Consider the following 16,143-nt stretch of genomic DNA (forward strand, 5'->3'; position numbering starts at 1 on the left):
ACCCTAAAAGGTAGAGATCTGACAGGTGGTCAAAAAAATATTTTGGCTATATTTCAGAAAGTTATTGTTCACGAGACGAGTAAATAAAGAAATTTCATTTATACGATCACCTGATTGTGTTTGTCTGTGGATTATTTCCAACAGAGAATCACCACCTTCTCTGTACCCTGATCCCAGTGAGAAAAGGTCAAATTAAAGTGAAGAACAACAACAGAGTGACCTCCATTAACCTGAGATTATCATCATACTGCTTTTAGAATTACAGATCAAATTCAACTTTAGAATTGTGACTTTTCTCACTGGTTGCTGTTAAACTCGCATGCTGTATGATATTTAGATTCAGCCTTGTCTTCCCACCAACTGACAGAACCACAAAAATGAAGACAACAGAATATACAACTTTAATGTGATTTATTTAACAAAATATGACCTCCCCTTTAACTGAATACCAACACAAGGTATTCCACTTTTACAAAATATATCACATCTCAGTTTAATTGATTTGCTGTGGAAATAAATTTCAAAAAGCTGAAGAGTTCAGAGAGAGAGAGAGAGAGAGAGAAAGAGAGAGAGATAGATGTGATTTCAACATTCATCATCCTCGAAAAAGTGTTAAGACACGACATATTCAACATCTGTCATCTGACTTCCCACATGTCTGCTCAGAGGACTGTAAAATGAGAATAGATTTATATGGTAAACACTAAAGCCAGATTCCCGGTACAAAATAAATACAAAGTCTCAGTAGGAATAAACGAAACATAAGGAACCAAAACAAATCATCACAAACCATGGGGCTGAATAAACAGTTAAGTGAGTATGCTGTGTCAAGCTTACATGCATCTCTTGCAGGGAATCGCCTGACAGTGGCCAGACTTGCGTCAGTCCACGGTTGCAGCTTATTGCCATCCCCGCCACAGTACGTTTTTATGCGCTAAATCATCATCATTTGCCACGGGAACCCTGAACATCCAAGTGCTATTACACAGCGTCCAACCTTCAATTTGCCAAGCCCACAGGGCAGCAGAAGTCACCGAAGGGCAGTCATGACTTTTGCAAAAGTATCCGCGCAATGTGCACATATGCAAGAACTGCATGTCCTCTGATCTGTAGGAGTGAGGCCTGATTAGAAACACCAAATCTCAGATATAATGTAGAAAGAAAGTGTTGAAGATGCACTCAGGTCAAAACCCTGGACTTGCAGTCCCATCCTAGTTCAATTTGAATCCAGTCTTAAGTCAGTGGAAGCAGCAACTTGCCACAGTTAAGTACAAATGTTAAGTAAGAGTTCGATATTTTGGAAAATACGCTCACTGGCTTTTCAGTGGAAAGGTAGATGAGAGGAATAATACCATTCTCATATCTGTCCGTTAATTATAAGCTTACAGGCAGTAGCAGGTTAGGTGAGCTTAGCACAAAGACTTTAAATGACCAACAGCCATAAAATGCACCTACTAGCTCTTCTGAAGCTCACTAATTAACACATTACATCTCATTTGTTTGAATTGTACAATAACTTAAGTGTAAAATTGTCAATCTTCCATTTTATGAGGGGGGTTGGGTTGAACTATTTCTCGATGGAGATCCTAGATGCCTGGAAACTAGCTAGTTGTTTCCAGTGTTTGTGCTAAGCTAAGCTAAGCTGCAGTATGGTATCAGTCTTCTCATTTAACTCTCTGTGAGAAAGCGAATAAACATATTTCCTACAATGCTGAACCATTTATTTAAGCATGTGAGTAGATGATGTGTCACTGATAGCCCAAAGCAGATGCAGATCCAAGTCTTTGACTGTAGAGAGCATAATGAGGGTAGTACGGGCCTGTGGTGGGCAGAGAGTGCAGGGAGATGGAGGATGGTCCGGGGGGCAGATGGACCTTACTGTAGGGGTGATAGCGAGCCAAACCCAGGCTGGGGGGAGCCCTGAGTGAGAGGGAGCTGGGCATGGAGCCTGGACTGCTCTGGTGGGGGAGGTGGAGGTGGCAGGAGGCAGGTCCAGAGGAGGAAACAGAAAGCAGCTTACTGTCCATTCCCACAGGCAGGGCTGTGTGTGTGCGGAGGTGAGCCAGGAGCTCCTCTGACGTGGCGAAACGTTTGTCGCAGGGCCCCCCGGCTGAGACCCAGTTACAGGCGTGAGGCAGGGGGTCGTTGGGGAGCATGAAGCCGTACGTGTAGAGGGGATGTGAGAGGGAGGAGGACACGCTGGATGACAGAGAGCTTTGGTGGAGGGAGTGGAGCGGGTGGGAGGGATACATCAATGGGAAGTTTGATTTGAGGGTGGAGGAAGGGTCGTGGATGCAGGAGTTGCAGTTGCTTCCACCGAGATGGGATACACTTGGATAGCTTAGACAGTAGGGGTCCCTGCATAAACCCTGCATGAAGGAAGGAGGGGAGGCCCCGGTGAGAGGGCTGGAGCTCGGGTGCTTTCCAGGAACTCCCATGCTCCCCACACTAAGGCTCGACTTTGTTGGATCCAGCCCGGGAACAAACTGAGAGGGGTAGCCTGCATAAGCCCCAACTAAAGATCCGTGATAGCCCATATTGGAGGAGGGCAGAGGGAAGAGCGGCTGGCTCGTTTTATAAGGAGAAATGGGTGTAATGCGTCCAGGGCCGAGGTTTGGCTGGGCAGACTCCGCTTTACCTCCCTCATGGTTGGAACCACCATCAGAGCTGCCGTTGCTGCAGTTTGCGCTGGCTCGAACGTGGCTGGAGTTCGCATCGTGTGGACTGTCCGAGTTGGTCTTGTTTACGTCAGCGTCCTTTTTGGGATGATTATTATTACTACTAATGCTGGTAGGACTGCCCCGCTCATGTACAGTTTCTCCATTTGGAGTCTGGGAGTGTGACATGGGCTGTCCACCAGGAGACTGGCTTGGTTTGTGAGGCGGCTGCTGTTGCTGAGTGTGTCCTGGTGGAGTGCCGCTGCCGGCCCTAGAGCTGGGTGAAGCAGCGTGGGGGGGATAGGAGTGCTGGCCTGCGGTTGAATTTCCATTTGCCGTAACATTATTGCTGGGTACCCTAAACCCGACTTTATCGCTGCTGCCATTGGAGCTGCTGCTGTTAACTCCGTCTCTGCGACAGTCTCCGCTGCCTTTGCTGTAGGGCTTGAAGCTACACTTGTCCTCCATGGAGGGGCGGTGCTCCCCGAGCTTCAGGCTGGAGATGGACGACCGACTGCTGGGCTCTTTGTCCCCCTGGTTGCAGGAGGAGCCCAGCTTGGAGGACGATGGTGGGTCTGGTTTACCAATCTGAGAGCAGGTCTGAGCCAGGAGGGCAAGAGGACTTTTCTTGGCATCCAGCTATAACAAAGCACAGATTCTGATTAGCTCTGTAATTTGTTTTCCTGTACATGCAAAAGAAATGTACAAGGGCCCTGACAACACGAAGTGTTTGACAGTATCATTAGACATTGGTGATCAGATCTGGTAAACTGTTGATGTTTACTTCAGCTGAACTGGGGCTGCAACTGATGATTACTTGAATTAGCAGTTAAACTGGTGATTATTTTCTTGAATTGTTGAATTGGGGATGTCTTCAAACAACTGTTGTTAGAGCTCAAACTATTAGTCGGTGAGTCATGTAATCCATCGACATAAAAAAAATCATCAGATATTTTAAAAGTTGATTAATCGTTTCAGTAATCTTTGGGCAAAATTATTTGAATAAATGCCAAATGTCTGGTTCCAGGTTATCAATTTAACACCATTTACAATTTCACTTTGTGGTACATTTGGACTTTTGGTTGAACAAAAGAAGACATTTAAAGACATGTTGGTCTCTGAGTGGCTGTGGGGACTTTTGTTGTTTTTTGGGGGTTTGTTTTCACGTAATACACTATTATTAAATTTCAGTTTATCGATTATTCCTTTAACAAACCCTGTCATTACTTCAGCGTGTTATTATGATTAATTATCAGTCGCCTGATCTATTATGTCATTCGTATCATAGTCATTACTCCTCCTTTAAGTCAAAGTTAAACATGAGGTCTGAGACATATTTCCCGTCTGCTCGGGAACTGAAAATTAGGATTTGTCCTGGTACCGCAAAATAAGACCTGTCTTTACATTTAGCCCACACTGAAGTATAAAACTAGTTGTCTCCAAATGTAAAACTGCAATATTAAATACCTCAATGCTCACTGGAGCGGACGTCAGGGGCTGTAAATATTCCGGGTGAAGCATGTGTCCAGAGTGCGCGGTCAACATCTTGATAACTCGGATAGGAAGCCGCTTTGCCTGACGAAGTGGGTCCAGAGGGGTCAACAACGAGACCACAGCACCGGGACGAGACTTTGTACTGTCGCTGGTCTCACTGCGCTCGATCCGCTTACTTGCTCGATCCGCAGCAGGCAGATATTTCATTGGAGAGAGGGCGCCGCGCTCTGGGGGTGTGCGTTACTTTTAGCCCAAAATAGTGCGTGTATGGGTGATGTTTAAATGTAATCCATGCAGACAGCAGTCATGTCCCAAAGAAAACACAGTTGGACGTCCTTAAATGTCCCGAAGGACGGCGGAGCCTCTCACTTCGTCTGAAGCATCTCGATCTCCCTCGAGGTTCTTATACTCCAGTTTCAAAAACATAAAAGTCCACCGTGCGAGTTGCAACGCGCAAAAATGGACACAGCAAGTGTCTCTTCAGTAAGGGGATAAAACACCAGAGTGTACTTTGTAGATCCCAAGCGTTGAGAGGAAACGTCCCACTGCGCGTCTTCGCTCCGGACTCGAGCAGCTCTGATCACGGCAGGCACACTTCAAAGCAGCCTCCGCTGGGTGGCCGCATCAGTAATGAGGTGGGCGGGGAGGACGTGCAGGAAGGCGGAGCGACGGCGTCCTTCAAGTGACAAACCCTCCACACCTTTGACATTTAGTTAGAGGTGGAGGAAACATTCAGATGTTTTACTCGGGCTAATTTAAAAGTAGAAGCACGACAGTAGAAATAAAAGTGCTTACTTGAAGAGCTGCTTACTGGTCGGTCACCCCAGTGAACCAAACAGCTGGAAAATTAACTCAATCTTCCAGCAAAACACACACGAGTGTTGGCAAAAGTATGCAGATATTTTACTGAAGTAAAGACAGCATTACCACAGTGTACAAGTACTCCACTACTCAGCTCTGCGAAGTATAAAAGTGTGCATTCAGTACTGTAAAGTCAGCTCAGAGAGATCTGATCAGAGTTTACATTCTGAGTAATATGAAAGTTTAACAAGACATCTTTAATAACAGCACGACCAAAAACGTACAATTTAATGTATTAATATGCTATAGCTTATTACTATAGCTTTGTATCAAGAACTCAATTGCTATTTGGAAAATAACATGATATACCAGTGTATTATATATTAGCTGGGTGATTTCTGGCCTTTATTTCCATCATAAATTATTGTCATTCTGCTTTTTTTTGTAAAGATAAACCCAGGTTTCTTCAGGGCACTTCCACATGGAAACAGCCACAGTTGTTTCTTTGTACAGCTGCTAACTGTCCCCTCCTCCAGCAAATACGTACAGCAACACTGATCAGGAGATGCACAAACAAGAAGCACAAAACTTGGTGGATATTTGCCTTAAATGTTGTCAAACAGGACTAAGAGCAGATATCTGACCTCATACAAGGTTGGGGCTTCACCACCAGGATGAATCACAGAGAAATCATGAATCAGAGGGTTCACTCTCAAAGTTTGACATCTAACCATGCAGTGTTTAAACTTGGTCTAAATGAAACCACAAAATCATGAACATGTGGAAAACTAAACTTTACTCAAAATGTCAGATGGAATCGTATAATTTCCAGCTCATGAAACATAGACCTAAGGCATGAAGGAGTAACTTTCCCCAAGAGAAGTCCACTGACAACTACACAGGGAGGGATACCAAGAGTCTACCGGGATGCGGGTGCATAAACCCCTTATTAAAACTAAAAATGCACTTTTGTGAGTGTAATGATGCAGAGAACAAAGTCGGTGAGCAGTGGAAATAAGTCAGACGGTCACATGAGTCATCCTTTACTCTGCTGTCAACAAGCAGATGAGTGGATGCACGGCAAACACCGAAAGGGGTTTACTAGTCCAGATGTTTGGTGTTCATAGCAAAGGGTCACGGTGGCTCTGTTATGGCCTGGAGTGCAGTTACAGCAAAGAGAAGCGAGGCTGCATGAGCTGCAATTTGAGCAAAATTTGTGACATAACTCAGTTCAATTACAACATACATACGTGACAGAGACATTTTTACACTCGGTGCGACATATACTTGCGTAGTATATCGTTATCTCCAAGACAGAGCCATAAATATGCTTAGAAACCGTGGACAAAATGCTTGATCTGACTCCAGCTCTTGCCTAACAATCCGCACATTTTTAAATTTTCTTCAGTATCAAAGTAATCCTGTGATTGTTGTCGGTACAATCCAGGGTCACAAACAGGAACTGCTGATAGCTAATTCAGCATGCTTTTAATGGTGCCAAAATGTTGACAAATATGAGCCTAAAATAGGACTCAAGCTGCAGCCCACAGCTATTTACAGACTCCACAGAAACATTACTATCTGTTTACATCCCCCAAATCGCCAACATTATTGGAACAGTAGTTCCAAAGCTCAGAGCATAATTATGCCGGAAACTGAAAAAGACAGTTAAAGATTGTTCATTAATATGACCAAAGTGATTAGGATTTATCCTCTGTCGACCGCATCTTGGAAAAAATGCTTGCTAAGTTCAATGGCAATCCATCAAAGAGCTGCTGAGATATTTCTTGACCGAAGTAGCGGATCGACCAGCATTTCAATCCGTAGAGCCATGCCGTAAGTATGGCTGAAAATATCAATACGCCGTATGAAAAGCCTGTGCCAACATCAAAACTATGAAATGAACTCAGGCTTCTGTCTCTGAATTTAAAAGAAGGAGAAGGAGGAGTTTGTTGAAGGTCATTTTAATGTCCAGTAAACCTCAGCTGGACTATTTTCTACTTGTTACAGGTCATCAAACAGCTTGTTTTAATGTATGTCTCTACATTGTTTTTGTACATTTTGAAGCACTGAGGAACATTTCCTTCATCACTGATGTTGCAGCATGTGTTTAGTGTTAATTTACCCATTGGAAAGCGGAATGTTTTCCACATACGAATCAGTAACATTTCAAATTTGAATATTGCAAGTATATGTTATATGACCTGCTTTTTCACACAGGTCTATTACCACATTACATGCAAATACTGCAGTGACTCGCAGACAGAGGTACTTTTACACGAGGAAGTACTTCTACAGTTGCCAGGGGGTACATGGAGAGACTGTAAAGTAATTCAATTAATTAAAAAAATGATTTAATTTAATAAAAATATGCCCATATTTCTATATGCATGTCAGCTATAACAAATGTTTGTTTAAGGTCTTAATTGCAATTGAGAGTGTGTGACAGCAAGAGAGCCGAGGAGATGAAATAGCTTCGATGTGGTAATGCATGAATGGTTTCTTACTCCATACAGGCAAAGCACAATTGCAAACTTGATCAAGACGAACTAAACATTTACAGTTGAATTATATGAAAATTTTGCAACATTCGCTATTACGTCAACTTTTATATGTTTAATGGTTGAATAACATCCACTTTGATTCAAATGAACAGATTTGGAATATGACTGGTGGTGTGGATGAAGTGGTTCTTGAGATCATCCTGAGATCATCTCAGCTTAGGAAAATGGATGTGAACCACGGCTGTACGGTATGTTCTTTTACACTGTTTATGTCACAGAACAAATGGAAGACAGCAGCAGATGACAAAAGCACAGACAGGACAGGTCACATATTTCCCAGATCCTTAATTCTAAACCCTGTGAGGTTCACACACCTGTTTATGAGGTTCCCCACATTGTGTCATGATGAGTGGTGTCACCATTGTGACAATCTGACAATCTGCTGTCAATCAGCAATATGTCAGGCATACGTTCACATGCCGCTGTTTGACTGTAGAGGAATACTCAACTCAAGTATGATAATGTTGTTTTGTTATTATATTAAGGTTTAAAGACATATGCACTGTTTATTAAACATTTTCTTCAGTTCACGTTTCAATTTTGACATGTGGAGTGACACATCATTTGTCTTCTCACTTTTGCTTTGAGCATATTTGAGCACAAAAAAAAGTCAATAAAATATATGGAACATGTCACTTAAGTCTCTTTTCTTATATTAATTTATACCATTTTTACCATGGAAGAAAAATGTGATAAAGACAAATCACCTCTATAATAATGGTTCTATAAATCTGGAATGTTAATAACTTTATTGCATTACCGCCTGCTGACTGAACTCGCAATGAGCTAATTTTGTTAACCTAATTATACAATGAATTGGTTAAAGTACTTAAAAATTATGGCTGACAAGAACTATTAGCAGCAGCCCAAAATAGTCTCTAGTCTGAGGGGCTTTGATTCTCTGAATCCTCTGCAGCCTCAATTGAGTGCGAAATCATTCCTAATCCCTCATAACCTGGGGGCAAAAGGCTGCATAATGTGAACTGATGGATATTTGGACATATCTTGCAGTCTCTTCCTTAATCTTCAAAAACAATGGCTAACATGCAAATATAAAGGATAAATAAATTAATACTTATGTAAAAGCACCATTTCTTCGATGACTTCTCCCAAGACATGCATAATATTCGAAAATTCTTTAGAGGCCTTGTTAATAATAAATCAACACTAGGTCACTCATAAATAAAAAAAAAAAAAAAGAAAGAAAAGAACATTTGGCTAAAGTAACTGTTGCCTTGACCTCACGCCCTAAACAGCAGCGCAGCTACATTTAGCCATCCATCAATGTCGCATTTGCGATAAGAAGCAAAGAGTGGGAGCAGCAACTCATCAGGAAACAAGGTCACCGTCTCTGCATCGTTGTAAAGGAGAGAGCACTTGTGTGGCTCTGGGGGAAAACAGGAACAGCAGGAGCAGTGGTTTGGCTTAGCAAGTGTTGGCACAGTGCAGCTGTTGTTAGGACACCTGCATGGCTTTTACGAAATGCATTTCAAAAAAAAAGGACAATTAAAAAAAAAAAAAAACACACACACACGTTCAATTAATCACCATGTCTCTGTAAATTGCAGTTTTTACCAGCATATGTCTTCTGTTCTTACATGAAACTGCAGAAATAGACCAATAGACCCATCGTTAATGTTGACTGAACGGCTTCCTGCAGCATCTAATTGAGCCACGTCACCTGAAATAAAGAGCGGCTCTGCAACCGTCAGAGCAATTTATTACATTTGTAAGAAATTTCATGTTAGGCTTATTAAAAGAGTAATCATGATCATGATGGACAGTTAATCCTCCTCCTTGTAGACATGTGAAACCTACATCACCCACAATGCACATGCAAAAAGCAGCTGTGTAACACCAGAAGCAGCTAACCTTGAGCAGCTAGTCTTAAACAAATATGAGGAGTGGGACTACAGACGTCTCTGTTTGTGTCTGTGAAGGACTGTCCTGGAGAAAGCAGGAGAAATGTCTGTGGGAGAAGGGTGGAAAGACAAAAGGACAGGGAGCAGAAGAGAAGCCAAAGGAGGTCAGATTCTGAGAGTGAAGCCACAATAAACAATGGAGCTCTTCTCTTTAACTTCTCGTGACTTGCCTTGAAGTTGGCCACTAACAAGCGGTGGCACAGTGCATGAGCGATTACTCTTTCCTGTTGTTGCTTAATTTGAGAAGGGTTTCCTCTTGTTCCCTTAACAGCAACACTTAGCGAAACAACGGAATCAGATTTGAGAGACAGATTAAGAAACGTTTTAAAGACTCCCACTACGACAGGACTTCACATGGTGTTTGTACTGTGCTGAAAGGGTAAAGGGTGGTTGATGCTCATCTTACTCTTTGATGTGGCACTTAAACCAGTGAAGATTTAGAGTTAGAAACACCAGGCGTGGGCACACTTTGGTCAGTGGAACAAAAAGTTGCTTCAAGCTGCTTCCAAATACTGAATTAAAAGTCAAAACAATTTGCTTAACGTCACCTACCTGCTATGCCTGTCCAGCTTTCTACCCTAGCATGATGCATAAGACGTTTACAATGACATCTGTGTCAGTCTGCACGAATGTTTAAAACAATAGGTCTTTACAGGAAAGGAAACAAAAGCAGGCTTCTCATTTCCAGCTGTCAACCGTTGATCAGCTGCAGCTCGATGGCTAATTAACGCTAACTTCATGAGTTGGTTGAAAACTCTGTCTCCAGCTGACTTTTTCCCAACAACAACCCTGTAAATGAGTCTTTAATATGCATTTGATTGCTCCACAACTGATATTTTACCGGGTAAAAAATCAGAATATTTGATGCTCGGCGTATCTGATTTCGGTCTTCAGTGTGTCAGTCACTTAAACTGCTGAATGCCTTAAATTTGTCCAAAGATTAAGTGTGTCCGCCTGTTTAATCAACTTCCCCTCAAATATTTAAATCATCAGCTATTTTGTACTCACAGAGACTAGAGCACAAACACACACTTTCTCAGTAGCACAGATGCACTTTTCATGTCTTGTGGGTGGAACGATCCAGAGAGTCGGGCTGCCAAAAGATGCCAGCCTGCAATCAGATTGTACTGGGCTGTTCAGGGAAATTTCATTTGACATCAAAGATGGTTTTTTTTCACACCCCTTTAGATTTGGCTTTCTGTTGAATATCTTTTTCCAAAAACTCGGAAGTGCCTGCCGGCTAGTGAGTACTCTAACATAAAAAAGGTTGGAGCGCCCCAGAATTTTGTCTTTTTACTGCTTCTAAGGTGAAGCATTGACTTAAAGCATGTTTTCATTCAAATAAAATATTGTTTTTATCTTACTAATATTGTCAAGCTTATCTTCAATCGTGTGCGGCGTAATTTTGGGCGATTTGCACCATGTCGAAGAAGTGTACACACTATAATTAACGTAATAACCTACATTTAAAGAGTGCTGTCTATTTTGAAGTCACCTTTCCAAAATCAAGACCAAGAACCTTAAGGAGTTTGTTTGCCAGCTCTATTAAGCTACAAATGTTAGTGTACCCGGCTGACTAGCTATCCAGTGGTCTGACCAACAGCAGAATAACATAACAAAGCCGAGAGCTTGCCAACTAGGCTTACATCACATTATTTTGTGGGTTTTGCAGGTTACATTAGCCAAGTCAAGATGCTGTGTCAGAGTTCAGCAACTGACAATCGAAGCAGCTGACCACAGATGTTATTTCAGCTAGAAAAATCTACAGCTGCTGGCCAGGAATGCAAACTCTACTCTACCATTATTTCAAAAGAATTACTGGGGTTTTGAGCAACAAATCTGACACAGTTATCAAGAATTATAGATTACTTTTACCTTTCAGTGTGTTTTAGAGATCTAGTGGACCTTTACTATGGTGGAAATTGATTGAAATGACTGCACAAACCTGTCCATTGCTCCCTGTAGCCTCAACACAGTAGCAAGACGGTCATTTGTCATTGATTTCCATTCTGTTTGAAACACTTCAACAGATGCAAAGAGGAGGTCAGGCTTATCTCATTTGTCAGGGCTTATGCCACAGATTAATCTAAAGCTGATGTCCATTTTACTCACATGGTTTGAGAGAAAGGGCAACAAATGCATAAAACAAGAATACATAAAAAACAATCAAATCACAAAAACTGCTGGTAAAAAAGCTTTTCAAATAACTTTTAACAAGCTTAGTTAAAGTTTGGAAGTTGGTCAAGCTCAAAGCCCAACAGAGAAAATTCAAGGACTGAGGTGCGATGGAAAGTTTGAGGATAAAGGCTGATGTTAACAGTCAGTGGTTTCTACTTCATGGACTGTTTCCCCGACTCATGTGCTCATTCAAATACACGTGGCATTAATTAAAATATTTGTCAATTATATGTTGGGAAATGGTTATTAATCCAGTAGTGTTTCTGCAGTTTTGCTGTGCAGTTCCATTAGGGGAAGTGAGCGCTTGCTTATCTTTGTGCTGGTAAGCAGAGGAGGCAAAAATATGACTGACACAAGTAATTTTCTGCATACGATATGGATTTAATAACGTTTATTGAGTATTTGGTCAAAGCAAATGTGTTTGGAGGCCGTAAAAGCAGAAATTCTGCGATAAAACAGTAATTAGGGGAAGTATGCTGCCATTATGGTGTGTAAGAAAGTGTTTTCACAAGGGAGAACAATGGACAAGCTGTAAACATGACAGAGGAAGCTCAGTATGAATAATCTTTAAAACTGCATGAATGTCTGTAAAGATGTACTGTCAAACAGCAACAGCACGCATACGACGTACACTTTAGACAACACTTCTGAGTCCCATACTAATAAAGGAATAACTGCACTGTCAGTCAGTCTATGAAATGGAAGTCTGTTGAATATTAAATGTGTCCTCTTAGAACCATTTTGTATTTCATACAGACTCCCTGTGTTGTTAATGAGAAAGAAGGCGACACAGAAGTCAATTGCTCTCATTCTGAATCCCCATTAATCCTGAACCTGTCTATAAAATCAAAGAAGAAGCAGTTAGCTGGAACAGGGAGCTGGACCAGGACCTGCATCATGCATTGATTCACCCCGTTCAATAAGTTACATTGATAGAAAACCCTGTGAGTTATTTAAACAGAGCAACAAGGGGGGGGGATGCGAGAGGAAGCAGTGAAGGCGACTCTTGCTTCTCGCACGCTCCCCACTTTGATGGCTTTATTTACTTAACCCTCAGCACAACCCTCATTCATAAATGTCAGGAATGAATCCACGCACCATTTAGAAACCCAAATGTGAGCTACACCAAACATAGGCTGTGTTCCTGCGTGCATACAGCCGCATAATCACCGGTCAGCAGCAAGCATTTCAACCCAAAACACACCATTACAGGGGGAGAGATGCATTTCAGAGTTCGTCCCACATCTGTCATCGCTCAGCACACACCACACGCCTCCTCTGCTCTCCCTCAAGACATGCCAGTGAAGCAGACAAAGTCTGTCATAACACTTGACTTGTGGTTTAACAGACTGTGGCAACACTGGAAGGTGGTAAATGAGATTGCTTTCTTTATTTGTATTTCTGTCTTTGCAAATAAATCACACGCATGTTGCACGGTTTCCCTGGTGCGGAGCTGAATAAAATCAAACTGCCCTGCAGTAACTCTATTTTCTGAAGGTATAGCCACTTTAATTTCAAATTCTGTTTGGACGTATAGTACATCCCTTAGGCAGAGGTGTCCGGTTTCGATCTTGTGTGCACTCGTGTCAGTTAAACTAAGGAAGTCAAGAGGGATGAGGGCGACCATATTGCACCTGTCAGTCACAGAGAGGGGGGGGGAAGCGCTTTTGTCAAACCACTTGTCAGGCTCAACGCTACAAAGGACGGAAAAGCTCAATTAAAAGGCTATTATTGTGTAAGTACATCAACGCCTATCAGCTATGTCACTTCAAACAAATGATCTTCGCTGGGCTGCGTCAGTCTAATTCATTTTATGCATGATATTTGACTGCTGATATCAAGATAAAGGACGCAGCTAATGTTACTGTTCGGCTGCAACGAAGTGCATCGGAGAGTTGGAGAGGATGAGGAATAATTTAGAATTAAAACAGCATTTTGTCTTCCTGTTGTGAACGGTGATTATTTGCAGTATGCTTTACAGCTAACTCCGAGGATCATGTGTGTCACCCTGTTGCTGATGCTCAAAATGTAAAGAGGTCATGAATTATGCTGTTGATGACCCAACATACCCCCTCCTTTAGTTTGTGATGACAAAGTGCTCTATTTAGGAAGTTAGATTGAAATGTCTGGGGTCTAATTTATCGCCCCGGGATGAATACATGAATGTGAAGTAGCACCATATTTCACACGCACTTCACCCTCGGATGGAATATTATTACCGCTGCCCCAGAAAGTTGCGGAGGGAACCGTTTTTCACCTGAACAAGCATTACAGTGTCATGTCGAACATTATTCACCATGTGCAGAGGGTCTGACACGCCGTGAAATATTTCCTGCGCTGACCTCAGATTTCTGCTGAAGTAGGACAGTTTCCCCTCCAGCTCCAAATGTACGACCAACTTTAGAGGGTGAGATAATGTCATGATTTTCCACAGAATCATAAATACAGATTACTCCTGATACGTCTGAAGTGCGGAATAGTTTTTTTTCCCATTGTTCCCCTCTGTTACTCATATTCGTATGGGATGTTGATTCAGTTATTCTCTTACTGTCACTCAGCTGACTGGCAGAGGCACTGATTACACATCTGGTGAAGATTTAACGTGTTAGTCAGTGGGTAAATACAGATAAATTAAAAGCTATTAATAACACAATCAATCTACCTTATTCAAAAAGAGCAGTTTCACTTGTTAGCCATTCCAGATACAGAACACTACTACTGAAGGTAATTTAGGGGATTTCAATTACGAAATTCCACAACTAGCAGCAGGAATGGCCATTCTGAAGTCGGAATAACGTGAGGAGTTCCCGTTTTTTCTCCATTCTTCCAACATTGTGTGACCGCAACATAAGCTGCTGCAAACATTAGTTGGCTTGGTTAAGCAGGTTACTAGTGGGAGGAGGTTCTCGTTTTTAAAAAAAGTCAACCAGAGATGGCGCTATCAACTATTTCACAGAGCTGATGTTAGCTACAGCTCATAAAATAACACTTTAAGGTGTTATTTTATGGGTAAAAGTGCACCTTTTCTCCTCGATTCCTACCAAATGGTGGTGCGGATTACTTGCAGCCTGTATGGGCTTTCAGTGTCTTATGTATGCATGTAGGCTACATTTACGTATACATGTGGGAGGTATTGGCGAGAGATTACAACGGATTGTCATGAGGATAACAGAACTAAAAGCACTTTCCTCTCCTGTCATCCATGATAAATGGGTTTCAGATCGAGTCTGAGCATATATTATATCACCTGTAAGGTGTACACGCTGCTGAGACCATAACTCTCCTTCTTTACCAGAAGAAATGGAAGTATGGGATTGTATATTTCTCCACTCGACACATTTACAAGCCCTCCCTGTTGTATAAACTCAGTGATTGGTATTTCAAAGCACCTTGTCAAGACCGAGCGCTGAGCACTGCCAGCTGCCTCAGCTTACCTCAGCAAACAGTGGGAGCATTTCAGAGAGAGAAAAGTGAGACTGGGAGAGTTATTGCCAGCGCAAAGTTGAGTTCCTATTAAAAAACTCTCTCTTGTGACTGTAAATTTATAGTGTTTGTGCTCGCTGCTGTTAAAATCAAAATTGAGGCCTGCCAGGGCTGCTCATTCCACTGAACAGTTTGGGAAAAACTTGTGTCTTATTACAAGAAAGCCCAGAAAGTTGGAAAACAGTGGCCCAGCGGGCAAAAAAATATATTATTTCCTTAGATAAAGGGGCTTTTTCTGGATTAATATGGACAGATAAGATTAATCATCGAGTCAAAATGTCATAGCTGAGGCCCTGAGTGGATTTTTGGCCACAGCTTTTTCTTCTTCTTTCTTTCCTTTTTCTTCTTGTCCATGTCATCTCTCAGTGTAAGCCTTGTCACAGTCTGTTACAGTCTATCTGGACCCTCACATATAGTTTACTGAAGCTTAAGCCAAAGAGCATTATTGCTGTGTAAATCTTGTATATTTCAAAGGATCACAGTAGTGTGACACGGTTCACAGACAGGGTTTTGGGGTCCAACCATTTGCACTTTATAAAATCTCTCATATGATATGTATGGAAGCCCATAAGGAACACAGCCAGGAAAAGAAAAATCAATTGCTCAAAGAGTAATAACCCACATGGTATGTAAAAACCAGTTTGCACTGTTGCACCATGATTTCTGAAGGAACACGCACACCGTGGTGAAAACAAAGGGGAAAGCATGTGGGACAATTGAAAAGCAAATTTAAAAAAAGAGCGGCCAACCATGTGACTCATCAGGATTAATTAATCAGTACTTTACTGATGTACTTGCTGACACTTTTACGTTGTTTATAAACCCATAATGTATAATTCATTTTAACAGTGCGTCACACGACTGTTTATTTAATTTAATTCAATTAATGAAATCCCTAATAATTCAGTCAATTAACTGCTGAAATAAAATCGTTTATCAGGTCCTGACTTTACTGACTTTTTTAATAGAATATAACCACATAACCATTTACATACCATTACACACTCGTGATTCTCCATACTGTGACCAGAGTAGCTCAGTTAG

The 16,143-nt window shown here is 41.8% G+C and overlaps 1 protein-coding gene across 2 annotated transcripts in view; it reads right to left on the minus strand.

The window, feature by feature from the left end:
- Positions 1-394: 394 nt before the first annotated feature.
- The window catches only part of LOC124051688 (zinc finger protein 703-like), a 72,012-nt gene continuing 56,263 nt past the window's right edge, over positions 395-16,143 (minus strand). For both annotated transcript variants that reach the window (XM_046375294.1, XM_046375295.1), the window contains exons 3-4: positions 4,125-4,851; positions 395-3,296 (exon numbers count right to left, since the gene is read on the minus strand). In XM_046375294.1, the coding sequence (XP_046231250.1) occupies positions 1,749-3,296; positions 4,125-4,358 (1,782 nt within the window). In that variant the 5' untranslated portion in view covers positions 4,359-4,851 and the 3' untranslated portion in view covers positions 395-1,748. The remainder of the gene's footprint in view (positions 3,297-4,124; positions 4,852-16,143) is intronic.

The sequence above is a fragment of the Scatophagus argus genome, chromosome 20 (assembly GCF_020382885.2).
Source record: "Scatophagus argus isolate fScaArg1 chromosome 20, fScaArg1.pri, whole genome shotgun sequence".
NCBI classification, from domain to species: Eukaryota; Metazoa; Chordata; class Actinopteri; family Scatophagidae; genus Scatophagus; species Scatophagus argus.